General features: G+C 46.8%; 1 protein-coding gene across 4 annotated transcripts in view; it reads right to left on the reverse strand.

Moving 5' to 3' along the window:
- Positions 1-18,679, reverse strand: part of ENOX2 (ecto-NOX disulfide-thiol exchanger 2) — a 149,942-nt gene that overhangs the window by 90,705 nt on the left and 40,558 nt on the right. For all 4 annotated transcript variants that reach the window (XM_067548479.1, XM_067548477.1, XM_067548478.1 and 1 more), the window contains exon 2: positions 17,912-18,055. In XM_067548479.1, coding sequence (XP_067404580.1) covers positions 17,912-18,055 — 144 coding nt within the window. The remainder of the gene's footprint in view (positions 1-17,911; positions 18,056-18,679) is intronic.

Consider the following 18,679-nt stretch of genomic DNA (forward strand, 5'->3'; position numbering starts at 1 on the left):
TAAATTCTATGCGCTGCACCGGGGTGAGCGTGGACTTCTGCTCGTTGATGAGCAACCCCAGTCTGGTGCATGTCACGCAAGTGAGTGCCAGGCTGTTCCTCACGTGGGCCTTGGACTTGCCCCGGATCAGCCAGTCGTCCAGGTAGGGGAAAATCTGGACCCCTCTGAGGCGGAGGTGGGCTGCCACTACCGCCATACATTTTGTAAAAACCCTTGGGGCAGACGAAAGACCAAATGGAAGGGCCGCAAACTGCTAGTAGCAGCCAGCTACCACAAACCAGAGGAACCTTCTGTGACCGGGGAGGATAGTGATGTGGAAGTAAGTGTCCTTTAGGTCAAGTGCAGCATACCAGTCCCCTGGATCGAGGGCAGGAATGATAGAGGCTAGAGAGACCATACGAAATTTTAGACGTCCGATTAACTTGTTTAGACGTCGGAGGTCCAGAATGGGCCTCAGGCCTCCCTTCACCTTGAGGATTAGGAAATAACGGGAGTAGAACCCCTTTCCTCCTCCACTGCTCCGAGTAGGACAATAGAATTCACCTCCTGCATGCTCATGAGAAGGGTCCCTGAAGAGGGACGGGGGAAGGGGGAGAGTCTGGGGGGAAGGCCAAGAGTTGCAGGGCATAACCTCTGCGCACTATGCTCAAGACCCACCGGTCTGAGGTAATGCCCCGCCACTTTGGCGAGAAATGGTCTCAGTCTGTTCTGAAGGAGGGGGGTGCCACCCTCGGGCATCCCATCAAAACTGTTTCTTGTTGCTGCCCTTAGAGGGTGGCTGCTGAGGCCCCCCTGAGGGGCCTTGGCGGTCCTGGCAGCTGGGAGCCCTATATCTATACCGACCCCTCCTGGGTTGAGGGGGTCGGAGAGGCGGTCTTGGTGCCTGTACGGGTGGGCGCTGAGGACGTGGCCACGCCTGGTGCCTCGCGGGCTACGGAGTGTACAGACCTAGTGATTTTAGTGTGGCCCTGGAGTCCTCCAGGGCATGCAATTTATCGTCTGTGCACTCCAAAAAGAGTCCAGCACAGTCAAAAGGCAGGTCCTGAATTGCCTGCTGGACCTCCCGTGACAACCCTGAGGACTGGAGCCAGGAGCAGCGTCTCACGGCAATGCCCAATGCCATAGCTCTACCTGCGGCATCGCTAGCAGACTGGAGGGATGCTGTTGCCACTGTCGCCCCCTCCTGGATAAGAGTGGCAAAATCCTCAGTCTAGTCCTGAGACCACCCTTGCAGGAATCTTTGGAGGGAAGACCAAAGATACAAATTGTATCAGCCCAGGAGAGCCTGGTGATTGGCTATCCTGAGTTGTAAAGCCCCTGTTGAGTACACTTTCCTGCCAACCAAGTCAAGTTTCTTGTTATCTTTGTTCTTAGGGGTATTCGCTTGTGCCCCTTGTCTGTCATGCTGGTTGACAGCCTCCACAACCAGTGACCCCAGGGCAGGATGGTTGTATAGTTACTCGAAGTCCTCCGCAGGGACATAGTATTTACGCTCGGTGGCCTTGGAGGTAGGGGCCACCGAGGTGGGGGTTTGCCATAGGGCCTTAACCCTCTTTAAGACCCGCTCATGGACAGGGAGGGCAACCCTGGACGGCCCTGATGAACCTGAGACCCCGAAGAGGGGATCCTCCTCCTCGGAGAGTTCTTTTAATTCCAGGTTCAAATTATCCTCTACCCTCTTAAGAAGCTCCTGATGAGCTTTGAAATCAGGAAGCGGGTCTCTCCTATCCCTGGCGGCTTCATCGTCCGGGGAGGAGGAGGAGGATGACTGCGGGAGGGGCCCTGCCGAGGGACCCTCCTGAGGGTCGGATTCCTCATCAGATGAATGATCTTTGTCCGCCCTGCCTGGAGGGGCGGGGGTGGTATGGCCATCGAGGAAGGGACCGACCCTGTACCCTGGGCCATCTGAGAACCCCAGGGTCCCCAGTAGGGCCATTGCCAGGGACCTTATGGCCAAGCAGGGATTGGCCCTGGCGCCGCATAGGGAGGTACCCTGTGCGCCCGGCACCCCGGGCTACAGGACCGGTGACGCCGAGACTTGCGGTCTCTGTCGTCTCTCCCCGATGAGCCACTCCAAGATGATGAGTGGTCTTGACGGTGCCCACGGTGCCGGCTGGGTGAGAGACTGGAAGAGCTGGACCTGTGCCGAGTCGAGGTCTTGTATTTGCATTTCCTCAGGAATCGAGAGCGGTGCTGACCCTCCGGAGTGCGCCCCCTCCTGGACTCATTGGAGCGGGAGCGATGCCTCAGTGCCGAACGCTCTCTCGGTCGCCGAGCAGTCTGTCAGCGCCGAGCCCGGCACCAGGCTGATTGTGGCGGATCAGGAGCGGTGCCGATGTTCCCTGCTTACTTTGTGGTCCGGGGATCTGGACTGGCACTGAGAGGACTGGGTTCCTAGAGGCATCGGGATCCTCTCCGGACTGCGTGGCAGGAGGTGCGCTGGTACAGGAGTCTGCACCGGGCTCTGCATGCGAGTGCTCCTGGAGTCTCGCGGTGCCGGGATCCGCATGGGACTGCGCGCCGGGGATCGTGACCGGAGTCGAGTCCCTGTATCCGTCTTGGCAGGACGAGTGGTCAGTGTCGGGCTGTGCCCCGGGGATCGGGACCGGGTGCTTCTCTCGGGCACCGGGATCCACGCCAGGGTGCTCTCTCAGGAGAGAGAGCGGATCGTTGAGGTGGGACTCGGGTGTCGACATCCCGCTGAGGAACCTCGGGAGTGGCCTGGGTGCCGCGGTGTCGAGGGGCGCAACAATGCAATGTCGGAGCTAGGAGGGGAGCCCGCACTCTCAACCCTCCTCAACCGTCTGGGGGGAGACCTCGACTCCTGTCTCTGCCACACACCAGGGGCACCCTGCGCGGGTTTTCCCCGGGACACCAGTCCCTGTGCCCTCGGCCGAGGGGGGGAAGGAGGTGTGGGCATGCCCATGAGGGCACGTGCCGTGGCGAATGCCTCCGGCTTCAATGGTCCCTGAAGGGGCACTCCTCCTACCCCGAGGAGTCGGGGGAGACTCCCTGCATGGAGTTGCCGGTGCCGGAGCACTCTCGACGGCACGTGGCTGGGGCATCTTCTTTGCTACCCCCGGCGGTACTGGTGGCGCAGGGGAGTCCATGTGTGTGGCAGCTTGCTGCTTCTTTTTCTTCAGCACTGCCGGCTGCTGTGTTGACTTTCCCGGTGCCGACGGCGCGCTGCACACCAACGATACGCTCAGTGCCACAGGGGAGTGAGATGGTTCCGAGTCCAGCCGGAGCGCGGACTCCATGAGGATTGCCTTGAGGCGAGCATCCCGCTCCTTCTGGGTGCGGGGCTTAAAAGCCCTGCAGATCTTGCATTTTTCCCTCCGGTGCTGCTCCCCGAGGCAACAGAGGCAGCGGTCATGAGGGTCGCTAGTCGGAAAAGCCTTACCGCAGTCCTTGCAGGCTTTAAAACCCGTTGAGCCTGGCATGGCTCAACGTAAAGCCCCGAAGAGCAAACTTATCTTTCAACTCTAACTATCTACTTTACTACTTATAGAAAACAACAACTCTAGACTGACTAACAAATACAGGGATTGCTACTTGCTTTGAAAGCAAGGGGCAGACATTCCAGCTACTGTCAATGGGCGGAAAGAAGGAACTGGGGGGCCCACGGGTCGGCGGCGTCCTATGTATCACGGCATGAGCGCGGTACTCCAGGGGGCACCTGAGCCAACCCTACGGGGCTTGCTAGGGGCAAAAAAGTTCCAGAGACCAGTGCACGGGGCGCGCACTCACCTATAATGGAATGGATATGAGCAATCACTCGAAGAGAGAACCCTTCTTTTTCCCCTTCACGTCTCTTGCTTGCTGCAACTCCAGTTGTGCTGTGGACTTGGATTTCATTCTTGCATGTTCAAGCAGTATTTTTATAATCCTCCCTAATCATCTAACCAAGCTTCCACTTCTTGCAAGCTTCTTTTTTGTGTTTAAGCTCACCAAATACTTCTTTGTTAAGCCAAGCTGGGCGCTTACCATATTTGCTATTCTTTCTGCACATCGGGATGGCTTGTTCCTGCGCCTTCAATAAGGTTTCTTTAAAATATAGCCAGCTCTCCTGGATTCCTTTCCCCCTCATATTAGCGTCCCAGGGGATCCTGCCCATCAGCTTCCTGAGGGAATCAGTCTGCTTTTCTGAAGTCCATGGTCTGTATCCTGCTGTTCTCCTTTCTTCCTTTTGTCAGGATCCTGAACTCGACCATCTCATGGTCACTGCTGCCTAGATTGCTACCCACTTCTACTTCCCCTAACAAATCTTCCCTGTTTGTGAGCATCAGGTCAAGAGAAGCACAGGTCCTAGTTGGTTGCTCCAGCACTTGCACCAGGAACTTGTCCACTACATTCTCCAAAAACGTCCTGGATTGTCTGTGCTCTGCTGTATTGCTCTTCCAGTAGATGTCAGGGTGATTGATGTCCCCTATAAGAACCAGGTCCCTGTGAACTGGAAACTTTCCCTAGTTGACAGAAGAAAGCCTCATCTACTTCATCCTCCTGGTCTGGTGGTCTATAACAGACACCCACGACAGCACCCTTATTGTTCTTGCTTCTAAACTTAACCCAGAGACTCTCAACTGGCTTATCTCCAGTTTCATACTGGAGCTCAGAGCAATCATAGTGCTCTCTTACATACCTCAAATAAGTACCTCGAATAGAACCCTTTCCCCTTCCTGCCCTGAGGAATCGTTTCCACTGCTAGCAGGTTGAGGAGGGTATCCACCTCCTGTATAAGGAGTTGTTTAGTGCGGGTGAACTCTTCAGTGCCAGTGGGCGGGAATGGGAGTTGTCTGAGGAGCATCGCCCGGCGGGGGACCTCGAGTGGTGCTGTCACCTGACTTGAGCTGCTCCCGGTGCCAGGGATCGACATCGGCGTTAGGAAGGAGACTCCACGTCCCGCGTCAGAGCAGGTCGGCTTGACGACACTGAGCTGGAGCAACTACTAGGGATCTCCTCCACCATTCGGGGGACCCAACGCGAGTTTCCCCGTGACACCAGCCCCTTCTCCCTCGCCGGAGGGCAGGACGGAGGTAGCGGAGGCAAGGCCAACAAGGCTCTTGCTGCCTGAAAAGCCTCCGGTGTCAACAGGGACAGAGGGGCTCTCCTACTCCCAGAAGTCAGGGGAGGTTCCCCTAACCAGAGATGCAGGCACCGAAGAAAGGGTCTCCCCAGGCCAACCTCGGTGCATCTCAGTACTCGACCCCACCCGTACTAATGGCATGGGGGAGTGTCCACGTTTCACGCACTGCTTTTTCTTCTTCTTCAGTGCCGGGGAAGCAGCGCGCTGCCAAGTCGCAGACGGTGCCAACTGCACACTCTGTACCGATGCCACACTCAGAGGCCAGGCAAAGCGCTGCCTCCATAAGCAAGGCTTTCAAATGGATTTCTCTGTCCTTTTGAGTCCTTGGTTTGAAAGCCTTGCAGATCTTACATTTGTCCTTGTGGTGGGCTTCCCGCAAAACACTTAAGGCAGTTGTCGTGGGGGTCACTGAGCGGGAAGGCCTTCCTGCAGGAGGCTTAAAGCCCGATGACCCGATCACTCTCAGTCCCATCCAGGACTACCTTATCTCTAACTATACTATTAACAACTACTTAACTATATCTAGGAAATAGAATAATCAAGTCCAAACAAAGGGAATAGTACTTGCAATGCAAGCAAGGCTAGTTCCAGCAACTGTCACGGGCAGAAAGAACGAACTGAGGGGGGGGTCGGGCTGGCAGCGCCTCATATACCACAGCATGTGCATAGGGTTCCAGGGGGCATTGGAGCCGGCCCTACAGGGTCTGCTAAGACGAAACAAGTTCCAGTAATCACACATGGAGGCGTGCATACACCTATAGTGGAATGGACATGAGAAAGTACTCGAAGAAGAATGCATCAATCCAACCAACAAAATCTCCAGAAGTTTGCAGAGGAGTTTAATATTTCCATTAATAAATTGCAGTCTCTCCTTTAAGGCCTTTACATCATCCAAACTGACTATAGTACGTTGCAGCAAGAACAAAGAAAATAGTCCTGCAACTGCTGCAACAGATGGAGAAAAAAAAACTGCATGCAAAAGAGGGAGGAGACCAGAACATCACCTAGCCTAAATAGTATTATGTACAAAAAATTACACAAAGGAAGCTAAAGTTGTAAAATCAAGTATTCTGAAGTCAAGAAGCTAGAATTAAGATTGCAGCTACAACCTTATCTGGCCCTCTTGTGCGTATAACTTATAACACAATCCTTACTTACAAGAGCATATACTATTTTTTCCACAGGATTCTTGCCTCATTCAGTACACAGAACAGATGGTGTTCACTCAATGGATAGCTATTATTTTGTTTTATCCTCGTTGTTCAATGTGTGGACCATGCCTTATTTACTGCCAACATTTCCCTTTAACTTAAATAGCTCTTCTCCATCTCTGGTGTTTAACACCCTGATTTATTTATAGAAAGCAATCGTATCCCCTTAGCCTTCATTTTGCTAAGCTAAACAAGCCAAGCCTGTATGTCTAACAGCAATCCTGGGCAAAATAATGGAATGGTTGATATGGGACTGGATTAATAAAGAATTAAGGAAGGTAATATAATAAATGCCAATCAACGTGGGTTTATGGGAAATAAATCCTATCAAACTAACTTGACTTTTTTTTTTTTTTTTTTTTTTAAATTATATTGCAAGTTTGGTTCTATTCTCTTCTACATAGGTTTGTATACCACATTCATCGTCATAGTATCTGAGTGCCTTCCGGATGTGCATTAAGCAACGTGACTACATATCTACCCAGGCACTTGGAATGGAAAGTGGTGAGGTTTGTGATAGCTTGTGAGCGTTAGACGATGTTTTAGGTATCCTGGGCCACACCATGGAGCACTCTGATTCTAAGGACCAAGAGCTTAAACAGATTCAAAATTCTATAGGAAGCCAATGTAAGGAACAGAGGAAAGCTGTGATGTGCTCAAGGCAGCCTGTGCGGCTGAGAAGATGTATTGCAGCATTTTGTACTAGCTGAAGTTTCCTAAGTGCTGAAGGCTTCATGCCCAGGTATATTGCACTGCTGTAATCCAGCAGAGAGATGACAAAGCCATGAACAACTGAGGCCAGGTCATGGATTAAGCCATGAATAACTGGACAAAGCCATCTCTCATTACACTCCCTCCATCTCCTAGTTTAAAGTCCTTCTTATCAATTGTGCCAATTCGATCCCATAGGTTAGTTATTAGCAACCTTATTTTCCTAGCAAGCACAGAAATGTGTACATACCCTCCAGAGACACTGGCTCCACCTGGGGCCATCTCAGAGCAGGGTCCCAAATGAGTTAATTTTAGAAAATTCTGTTTAATAAGAAAAGTTCTTCAGTTAAACTAATTACAGTCGCCATAGGAGTCACTAGTACCTCACATTCTGAAACTATTTCTGTGGAATTAAAGACAGCAGGTGACCTTAGTTGATGTAAACATTAGATTTGCAATCAACATGCAGGCACAATCTAGTGTTATCATATTAGCCTTTGAGCAGACCAACTTCTATTTAAAACTGGCACTAACTGACACTCTGTAGTCTCAGAAAACTGAATGGGCCATGGAAAGTGAACTCCATCTTTCATCCCTAACCAAGGTTCCCCTTCAGCACTGGAAATAAGGCAGACATTTTCAACAGTGAGAGCAATTAGCCAATGAAACAACTTACCATGCGTTGTGGTGGATGTCACAGTTCAGAGCAAATGCATCTGCATTTCCCCTTAGTGGTTCAGCAAGGATTTCCACAGTAGGCTTCCACCTCCCCAGCTGTCCCTTCTCTTGGGTGGAGGCTCACATCTCTCTCCCTTCTGACTGGGGTATATCCAAACCTGAACACTTCTCTGCCTTCACTGTATTATTCCCAGCAAAAGAGTCTTTTGAAACAGGCCTTTTTTGTGTCCTTCCTCAGAGATGGTACACAGTGTAATTGCCCCAGTTACAAGTTACCACACAATTCTTTCTAAGCAAGTATATTTTATTCTTAAGGTAAAAGTAATACAGCAAAAATGTAATAAAAATAATAAAAACCTAAAAGCATGCCAATAACCAGACCTCACCCTCTCAAACATGGGCTCCCATAGCAGCAGTCCTTCAAAACCCCACCCAGTGTTCCCCCTTTGGTTTAAAGTTCATCACATTCTTTGCTCAGAACAAGAACAATCCATGACTCTGAGTCACTCATTTTGCCTGTTTGGTTTTTTAAAGAGACTCTGAACAACTATTCAGCCAGACAATGGGGGATTGCTCAAAATGGAGCTTCAAAAAGGGCAAGCAGTTTCTCCAAAAAAGATTTGGGGGTCGTGGTTGAAAATCAGTTGTCCATGAGCTCCCAATGCAACACTGTGGCCAAAAGGGCCTAATGCAAACTGTGGATGCATAAATGGGAGTCTTGAGTAGTAGAGAGGTTATTTTACCTCTGTATTTTACACTGAGACTGCTGCTGGAATAGCATGTGCGTGACTGTTGCCAGAATCCTGTGTCCAGTTCTGGTGTTCACAATCGAAGGAGGATATGTGAAATTAAGGGACTTCAGAGAAGAGACACAAGAATGATTAAAGGATTAGAAAATATATTTTATAATGATTGAGCTCCTTGAGTCTATCTATTTAGATTAGCAAAGAGACAGTTAAGGGTGACTTGATTACAGTATGCAGGTATCTACCTAAGGAACAAATATTTCATACTGGGCTCTTCTATCTAGCAGAGAAAGGCAGAACATGATTCAATGGCTGCAAATTGAGGCTAGACAAATTCACACTGGAAATTATGTGTACATTTTTAACAGTGAGGGTAATTAACCATTGGAACAATTTATCAAGGGTCATGGTAGACTCTACATCACTGACAATTTTAAAATCATGATTGGATGTTTTTCTAAAAGATCTGCTCTAAGGATTATTTTGGGGGAAGTTCTATGGCGTCTGTCATTCAGGAGTTCAGACTAGATGATCACAATGGTCCCTTCTGGCCTTGGACCCTATGAATCTGTGAACTTGCTCAAATCTTCTGTAGACAAAAGGAAGAAGATCAATAACTGGGGAGGGGAGAAGGCATTGGAGATAGGTTTCTCCAGTCAAGTGATTCAAGAGCAAAAGAAATAGGAACCAGATAAGAGAGATCAGTTAAAAGAGAAGGAGGGAGGACCAAAGACAGGGCTGGATGGGGCTGAGGGGTTAGAAGGACAGAGACGAACTACACAGAAAAGTGCTGTTTATTCCTCTACCCCCCATCTTGTGCAGCACAATGCTGAAGAGGGAGAGGTAGGGTCATGGCCACACCCACCTCCACACAGCAAGGCCACTACAAAAGTTCACTCCATCTGAATAGGCAGATCAGATTTTTCACCCTGTAGGCGGGGAGCAGCACCAGGAGTGTACCTCTGAGGCTCCACTGTCCCCTACTCAAAGGTGTCCCACAAAAGGCACAATCTAGGGAGATGAGGTAGCAGTTGCAATAAAGATTTTCATCTCATCAATGACAAAAACGTAAAAGTCTTACTCTTAATTGCACAGTGGTCCTCTTTATGACCATATACAATCCATGCTGAGGGCAGTCATTTCCAATTGTTCATAAAGATTCCATGTGCCACCAAGTAAATCACCATCATTAGACACAGAGCCCACATAACTAAGATAGGGAAGCTTCCTAGGCCAAAGTCATGAAATTATAGCACCTCTATAAATACACAAAAGGTTAATGTGGTGACAAAGCATCACATTTCCTGACACAGGCATATTATATATATATAAAGCCTGCTATATGCCAATGCTCTGCTGTTCATGTTTACAATGGTCCAGCTGCTAACTTTACAAGTACAGGGTCTTCTGTATGAGGTCTTCATCATATGACTGAACTTTAGTGTACAAGATCTTCAGCATATGACTGAACTTTACTCCCTTCTGAAAAAGTGATGGAGAAGCTAGGAGATCAGTAGACTACAGGGACTCTTCTGAATTTGACTTGCCCGAAGGGCACGGGTCACTTCCCAAGATTATTTGCTGTTGCAGGGGCCTTGGGCATTGGTGCACCTCAGTCCCTCCTATTCTGTCCCTGTGGCACATAATAGTCTAGTCTCCCATGGGCTGTGATACTTAGGTCTAATTTTGGCTGTTGGGTTCAATGCACGGGTGCTGGGAGGTGTAGGTAGCCTGTGATATACAGGAGGTCAGCCTAGATGATCTGGTGGTCCCTTCTGGCCTTAATCTCTATGATTCTATGACTCAAGCCATTCAAATGATTTCTTAAAGCTGTTAGAAAAAGCTTTCATCCAGAAATAACACAGCTTCCACACTTGGTATTTGGGTAACAAAGAAGGGAAGGTGGGAGGCTCACAGTGCTAATGGGGAAATTAAGGTCATTTTGGTGATCTAACATAGTGAATGCTTTGAAAGGTTTTCAGTTTCCGTTGTATGCTGAAATCTTTACTTTGAATTTTCTGGTTTTTAACATTAGGTCACTGCTGACAAAAATATAACAGATATGGAACTGCTATCTAATAATACTGAAATGTTACAATTTTATTAACACTGTATGTGACCTAGCCAGTGAAGTTATTGTATATTGAGTTATAAGACCTCCTCACATTAATGTGTTTGTTTGAACTCAATTGGGCGCCATGCGTAAAACAAGCAGGAAAGGTGCACACTAGATCAAGACAAGCAACTCCCAACGTACACTTGGTGGGTGGGCAATTACAAGACAGTGGGGGAACCGATTAGCTTCAGGCATCCTATATCCTGGCTCCAGGCTGAAGTGACAAAGCTCTTCTGCCAATGGCAGGAATGAAGAGATCAAAAGAACCATTAAAAAAAGCCCTTCTTAGGAGAGGAAGGGGCAGGGAGTGTCAACTGTCAGGTAGGCTGGATGACTCAGAGAGGCTCAGCAGAGGTATTTAAAGCAGCTGGCATTCATATAAACTTATTTATTGTTTTTAAAGATCTATTTTTCCTTAAATGCTTTTGTAGTAAATAAAATACTTTGCTTTATGAAGAGACTGTTTAATAACTGGATACTGCTGTCATAGCTACAGGGGGGAAATGAACTGATGGTACTGAACCCAAATCAGGCCTGCTGAAGTCATCACAGTTGATCACAGAGAACTGTGGCCAGGGCCTGTCCAAGAGTGACACAATCACGATTTTACCCCAAGAGAGGTGACAGCTAGAGGCCTGAGACCTAAGAGGTCTTGCACACAAAGAGAGCAAGAGGACTCAGAGATGCAGTTAGCCTGGGAACTGAGACATAAATGACGTCTTGTGGGGTTTTTTGCTGATGTATGTGATACGTTCTTTCAACTTTAAATCCAAGTTAACAACATTTTGTCTGGGAATTTCCTTAAGCTTAATTTTTTTGTTAAGTATTACACAGTTTTGTAGCTGGTAAATTACACTGTTGGACGTTGTGAATTGGATACAACTTCTGAGTCCTGTACACTCTGGTGTAAACTTGATTCCATTGTTGCAGTGATGACACAGAGGGGGTTGGTTTTGTGCATTTCTTTTATTGGTCCTATTTTTTTTATTTCTACTGTTTTGTAAGCAAATTATATGCAAGAACTTGGTAAATATAATTATATGACTATCTTACCATTATTTGAGAGGAAAATTAGATTATATTATGATATTCTAAAAACAAGAGTAATCATTGATTCAAAGCCTTTCCTTGCTAACGCTATTATTTTCCATTATGAACATACTATTAACAGTGGACACTGAATCACTTAAAAACACTATTATTGGTATGAATGTAATGATGCCACAATAACTCAAAAATACAGATTCCCTAAACATGTGACTGATGCCTATATGTTTCTCCTTAAACTTAACAATTACACAATATTTTATTTCATAGATATGTCAGTAGTATGATTGAGATATACTACAAAGTTTTGAATTTTTCCCCTTTGATACAGGTATAGGCCTGTACAGTAAAACTTATTCTTTAATGTGCTTACATGACTACATTAGCAATGTGCATTGTTTTTCACCGAAATTTTCTAAACTCCTTGTACATATTTCTTTAAAATGTCACATTGTCAACCCAGTTATTATTGTTCTTCTCTCATTGATACAATTTCCAATAGGTTTATTTACCAGATACATAGTTATTTCACATAAAAGAAACAGAAGACAAATGTTCACTTTCATTATTTATTATTTTATAGTTGTCAAAAACACACTCTTATTTATCTATTGGCACAGGAAAATTCACACACAAGTAGGTTCATTTCCCTTCTTTTACATACAAGGAATGTCTTTACATTCCTGCCTACCTAACAACAGCTGCAGTTATTTCTTAGGACATGTAGAATGACGAGTCATCTGTGAACTGGAGCCTGACCAAGCCATGTGCAGCCAGAGTCATTCCTGCATTAGACTCCAGCCAATCCGCAAGCCAGGAGCTGGTCTGGTGATTCTCAGACCAGGTATATAAACCTCACAGGAGAAATAGCAGCTCAGTCAGCTCAACCTGACTTCATGGCTTGGAACTCCTCCTCTGCCTGACAGTGGTGACAGATTCCATAGGCCTTATCCTGTTCCAACCCTGCTCTTGCTCCAGTGCTGTCCCCAGTCCTGCTTCAGCCCTGATCTGGCTCCAGCTTAGCTCCCAGCCCTACTCTTGGCCTACTTCCAACCCTGCTCCTGACTCCGGATTCTGTCTCTGATACCTTGGTTCTGACCACAAAGCCAAACTGCCACTGCTCTGACCACTAGGCCTGACCATCCTCACTTCAGTGTCTGACAGGATTCAATTAATTGTCAATATGAAGTCAAAAGGAGAATTTTCCGTAAGAATTTGGTTTTCCCATTTACGGTTTTTTCATTTTTCATGGCTTTTCACTTCCCATAGAAAATAGTAAAGTTTCATTATTAACCTGTTATTAGTAAAAATTGGTGTAACAATCAAATAAGTATCTTGCATTTATTTCTACATATTTCTATTCAACATCTATTTTTGTTTCATAAAAACAGAGCAACATGCTTTTTGAAACTTTTTTGAACATTAGTGAAGGTTGATGTTGGACTTATTTTCCCCCCAAACTATAAAAATCTAAAAAATAAAAAGTTTAAATTTTCACTTTCATTTCTAACAAACCAATACTGATATTCTATATATTCCTTGTTAAGATCTAAATATCACATCAACACAATTCAGTTAATAACCTGCTATGCATCCACTTCATCCACTACTACCTGCAAGAACGTAAGGTAAGAAATAGTTTTCAGACTCTCTGCACAGGTACTACAGTGGAGAACAATTTGGAAGACTCATCTGAGGGAATGGATCAGAAAGAGACCCTGTTGATCAGAAGGCATGGGATGCATTGTCCTAGGGATGGGGGTTCCATGACCACCACTCCCAAGAGGAAGAGAAGGGTGGTGGTGGTCAGGGACTCCCTCCTAGGGGGGACGGAGTCATCCATCTGCTGTCTGGACAGGGAAACTAGAGAAGCATGCTGTTTGCCTGGAGCTAGGATTCAGGATGTGATGGAGAGACTGCTGAGACTTATCAAGCTCTCAGACCGTACCTCTTCCTACTTCTCCACGTTGGCACCAATGACACTGCCAAGAATGACCTTCAGTGGATCACTGCAGACTATGTGACTCTGGGAAAAAGGATAAAGAAGTTTCAGGCACAGGTGGTGTTCTCATCCATCCTCCCTGTTGAAGGAAAAAGGCCCAGGAAAGGACCGTCGCATTGCGGAAGTAAATGCGTGGTAACGCAGGTGGTGTTGGAGAGAGGGCTTTGGATACTTCAACCATGAGATGTTGTTCCAGTTAGAAGGATTACTAGGAAGAGATGGGATTCACCTCACGAAGAGAGGGAAGAATATCTTTGCAGACAGGCTAGCTAACCTAGTGAGGAGGGCTTTAAAACAGGTTCGAAGCGGGACGGGAACCTAAACCCAGAGGTAAGTCGGGAAGTGGGACACCAAGAGGAAGCAGAAAGAGGAGGGTGCAACAGGGGAGGCCTCCTGATTCATCGTGAGTAAGTAGGGCAATCAGCTAGTTATCTCAAGTGCCTATACACAAATGCAAGAAGCCTGGGAAACAAGCAGGAGGAATTAGAAGTCCTGGCACAGCCAAGAAACTATGATATGATTGGAATAAACGAGACTTGGTGGGGTAACTCACACAACTGGAGCACTGTCATGGATGGGTATAAACTGTTCAGGAAGGACAGGCAAGAGTGAAAAGGTGGACGAGTTGCATTATATGTAAGAGAGCACTATGGTTGCTCTGAGCTCCAGTATGAAACTGGAGATAAGCCAGTTGAGAGTCTCTGGGTTAAGTTTAGAAGCAAGAACAATAAGGGTGCTGTCATTGTGGGTGTCTGTTATAGACCACCAGACCAGGAGGATGAAGTAGATGAGGCTTTCTTCTGTCAACTAGGGAAAGTTTCCAGTTCACAGGGACCTGGTTCTCATAGGGGACTTCAATCACCCTGACATCTACTGGAAGAGCAATACAGCAGAGCACAGACAATCCAGGAAGTTTTTGGAGAGTGTCGCAGACAAGTTCCTGGTGCAAGTGCTGGAGCAACCAACTAGGACCTGTGCTTCTCTTGACCTGATGCTCACAAACAGGGAAGATTTGTTAGGGGAAGTAGAAGTGGGTAGCAATCTAGGCAGCAGTGACCATGAGATGGTCGAGTTCAGGATCCTGACAAAAGGAAGAAAGGAGAACAGCAGGATACAGACCATGGACTTCAGAAAAGCAGACTGATTCCCTCAAGAAGCTGATGGGCAGGATCCCCTGGGACGCTAATATGAGGGGGAAAGGAATCCAGGAGAGCTGGCTATATTTTAAAGAAACCTTATTGAAGGCGCAGGAACAAGCCATCCCGATGTGCAGAAAGAATAGCAAATATGGTAAGCGCCCAGCTTGGCTTAACAAAGAAGTATTTGGTGAGCTTAAACACAAAAAAAAAGCTTGCAAGAAGTGGAAGCTTGGTCAGATGACTAGGGAGGATTATAAAAATACTGCTCGAACATGCAAGAATGAAATCAGGAAAGTCAAAGCACAACTGGAGTTGCAGCTAGCAAGGGACGTGAAGGGGATCAAAAAGGGTTTCTACAGGTATGTTACCAACAAGAGGAATTTTAGGGAAAGTGGGCCCCTTACAGAATCGGGGAGGCGACCTAGTGACAGAGAATGTGGAGAAAGCTGAGGTACTCAATGCCTTTTTTGCCTCTGTCTTCTCAGACAAGGTCAGCTCCCAGACTACTGCACTGGGCAGCACAGAATGGGGAAGAGGTGAACATCCCACAGTGCAGAAGGAACAGGTTCAGGATTATTTAGAAAGACTGAACATACACAAGTCTATGGGGCCAGATGCAATACATCTGAGGGTGCTGAGGGAGTTGGCTGATGTGATTTCAGAGCCATTGGCCATTGTCTCTGAAAGCTCGTGGCAACTGGGGGAGATCCCTGACGGTTGGAAAAAGGCAAACATAATGCCCATCTTCAAGAAAGAGGATCCAGGGAACTACAGACCGGTCAGTCTTGCCTCAATCACTGGAAAAATCAGAGCAGGTCCTCAAGGTATCCATTTTAAGGCAATTGGAAGAGAGGAAGGTGATCAGGAACAGTCAACATGGATTCACCAAGGGCAAGTCATGCCTGACCAACCCGATTGCCTTCTAGGAAGAGGTGACTGGTTCATTGCATGTGAGGAAAGTGGTGGACGTGATATACCTTGATCTTAGGAAAGCTTTTAATACAGTCTTCCACAGTATTCTTATCAGCAAATTAAAGAAGTATGGGTTTGATGAACAGACTATTAAATGGATAGAGAGCTGGCTAGATCATCGGGTAGTGATCAATGGCTCGATGTCTAGCTGGCAGCCAGTAACAAGCAGACCGCCCCAGGGGACGGTCCTGGGGCTGGTTTTGTTGAACAGCTTCATTAATGATCTAGAGGATGGGATAGATTGCAACCTCAACAAGTTTGGAGATGACACTAAGCTAGGGGGAGTAGTAGATACCCTGGAAGGTAGGGATAGGATGCAGAGTGACCTAGACAAATTGGAGGATTGGGCCAAAAGAAATCTGATGAGGTTCAACAAGGACAAATGCAGAGTCCTGCACTTAGGAAGGAAGAATCCCATTGCACAGCTACAGACTGGGGACCGACGAGCTAGGCAGCAGTTCTGCAGAAAAGGACCTGGGGGTTACAGTGGATAAGAAGCTGGATATGAGTCAGCAGTGTGCCCTGGTTGCCAAGAAGGCTAATAGCATATTGGGCTGCATTAGTAGGAGCACTGCCAGCAGATCGAGGGAAGTGATTATTCCCCTCTATTCGGCATTGGTGAGGCTGCATTTGGAGTATTGTGTCCAGTATTGGGTCCCCCACTACAAAAGGATGTGGACAAGTTGGAGAGAGTCCAGCGAAGGGCAACAAAAATGATTAGGGAGCTGGAGCACAAGACTTATGAGGAGAGGCTGAGGGAACTAGGCTCATTTAGTCTGCAAAAGAGAAGAATGAGGGGGGATTTGATAGCAGCCTTTAACTACCTGAAAGGGGGATTCCATGGAGGATGGAGCTAGGCTGTTCTCAACGGTAGTAGATGACAGAACAAGGAGCAATGGTCTCCTGTGGCAGTGGGAGAGGTCTAGGTTGGGTATTAGGAAAAAGTTTTTCACTAGGAGGGTGGTGAAGCACTGGAATGGGTTACCTAGGGAGGTGGTGGAATCTCCATCTTTAGAGGTTTTTAAGCCATGGCGTGACAAAATCCTGGCTGCACGATGATTTAGCTGAGGTTAGTCCTGCTTTGAGTAGGGAGTTGGACTAGATGACCTCCTGAGGTGCCTTCCAACTCTAATATTCTATGATTTGGAAAACTAGTGCGAAAATCAATGCAAGTTTAGCTAAGATAATATAGATATGAGTGGAATGAAAAAGAGAATAATGTCTGGAAAAATAAGTATTAGGAAACCTAAACAGACATTAGCTGGTAAATTGACCTTATAGTGTGAAGCTTTTTGAATTGGGGACCCTTTGTCTTCCTCACAAAATGGGCTGTCTCTTCCCCCCTTCCTCCTGGCATATAATAGGTGTATTGCCCTCCCTGAGACTGCAATCCTAGAAGAAAAGCATCACCGTGTGTGGAATTCAGTGTGGGTACCCTGCAGATAGTGATACATGCAATCTGAGCAGCACATGGCAGGCTTGCAGAGCGGAGAAAAAACCCATTGTTTCCAACTCTCAATTTTACTGTGAATCTCATAATATTTGGTGTTATTCTTAAAGCCCCAGCTCCTGAAATCATGAGATTACATAAGAATCTCAGCTTTCATTGTTTTAAAGAAGTTTCTAGCCCTCGCTATTGCAGAGAAAAGCTTTAAAATGTGAATTATGAAGGCTCAAAGAGCAGAAAGCAAATTAAAGGCACTCAACCTTCATTGTTTTTTTAATATCTCATTATTTTAGCCAGTCTCATGATTTGGTGGGGGGGAGGAGGGGCTGAGTCATGATTTTTGAGTCACTATTTCAAAGCTATTATTATCACACAGGGTGTTTGAGTTTGGCACATCCACTGCTCCAGATGAAGACACCCTCGTATCTATATATAAATGGCAACTAGCTTCAATATACGGAAGTCAAGGCAACACACAAGAAACCACGGCCATGTATACTTTGCATACCAATCTGATCCGAAATAGAAATAAATACTTATTGCAGGCTAATCCGGCACGTACCAAGCTGTGCCTTAGTTATTTCTAGCTATCCAGTGACAAATGACAGAAACAGATCTCCCAGCAACTCTAAATTATTGGCACAGCAGGAACTAAAAGCTACTTTATTTGCTTTGCCATTTTAAACAGAAGCCTGGGTTGTTTCCCTCAGCTCCTCTTCCACAGCTCAACACATATAGTGTTTCTGTCTGGCTTACCTGGAGGAATGTTTGTTCTCTTCCTCTTCTTGTTTGACTCCCCTCCATTCTCAACTGCATTTTCAGAAGCCAGAGGGCCAGTGGTGTTGGTAAACTGTAGAGGTCCGTTGTTATTGGCAGGATCAAAGGGCAGATGGTTTAATCCTGTCAGAGAGAAATAATTCGTTAGGGGGATATTTCAGATTTTCATGATCTTCACATAGTATCAGAAACTGGAGAAGACACATCAGACCTCATAAAAATCATAGAGCAGGTCCTCAAGGAATCCATTTTAAGGCACTTGGAAGAGAGGAAGGTGATCAGGAACAGTCAACATGGATTCACCAAGGGCAAGTCATGCCTGACCAACCTGATTGCTTTCTATGAAGAGGTGACTGGCTCTGTGGATGTGGGGAAAGCGGTGGATGTGATATACCTTGATTTTAGCAAAGTTTTTGATACGGTCTCTCATAGTATTCTTATCAGCAACTTAAAGAAGTATGGGTTGGATGAACGGACTATCAAATGGAAAGAGAACTGGCTAGAGCATAGAGCTCAAAGGAGTTGTGATCAATGTCTCCATGTCTAGCTGGCAGCCGGTCACAAGAAGAGTGCCCCAGGAGTCAGTGCTGGTGCCAGTTTTGTTCAACATCTTCATTACTGATCTAGAGCAGCGGTTCTCAACCATTTTCTCCCCCCGAGTATCACACGGGAAAAAAAGGGGGGAGCATGTTCGGCGGCGGTGGGGTTTCGCCGCGGCAGCAGCAGAGGCGAGGGGGATGACTTTCG

This window comes from Emydura macquarii, unplaced genomic scaffold (assembly GCF_026122565.2).
Source record: "Emydura macquarii macquarii isolate MOO-44397 ecotype Brisbane River unplaced genomic scaffold, CSIRO-AGI_Emac_v2 contig_1253, whole genome shotgun sequence".
NCBI classification, from domain to species: Eukaryota; Metazoa; Chordata; order Testudines; family Chelidae; genus Emydura; species Emydura macquarii.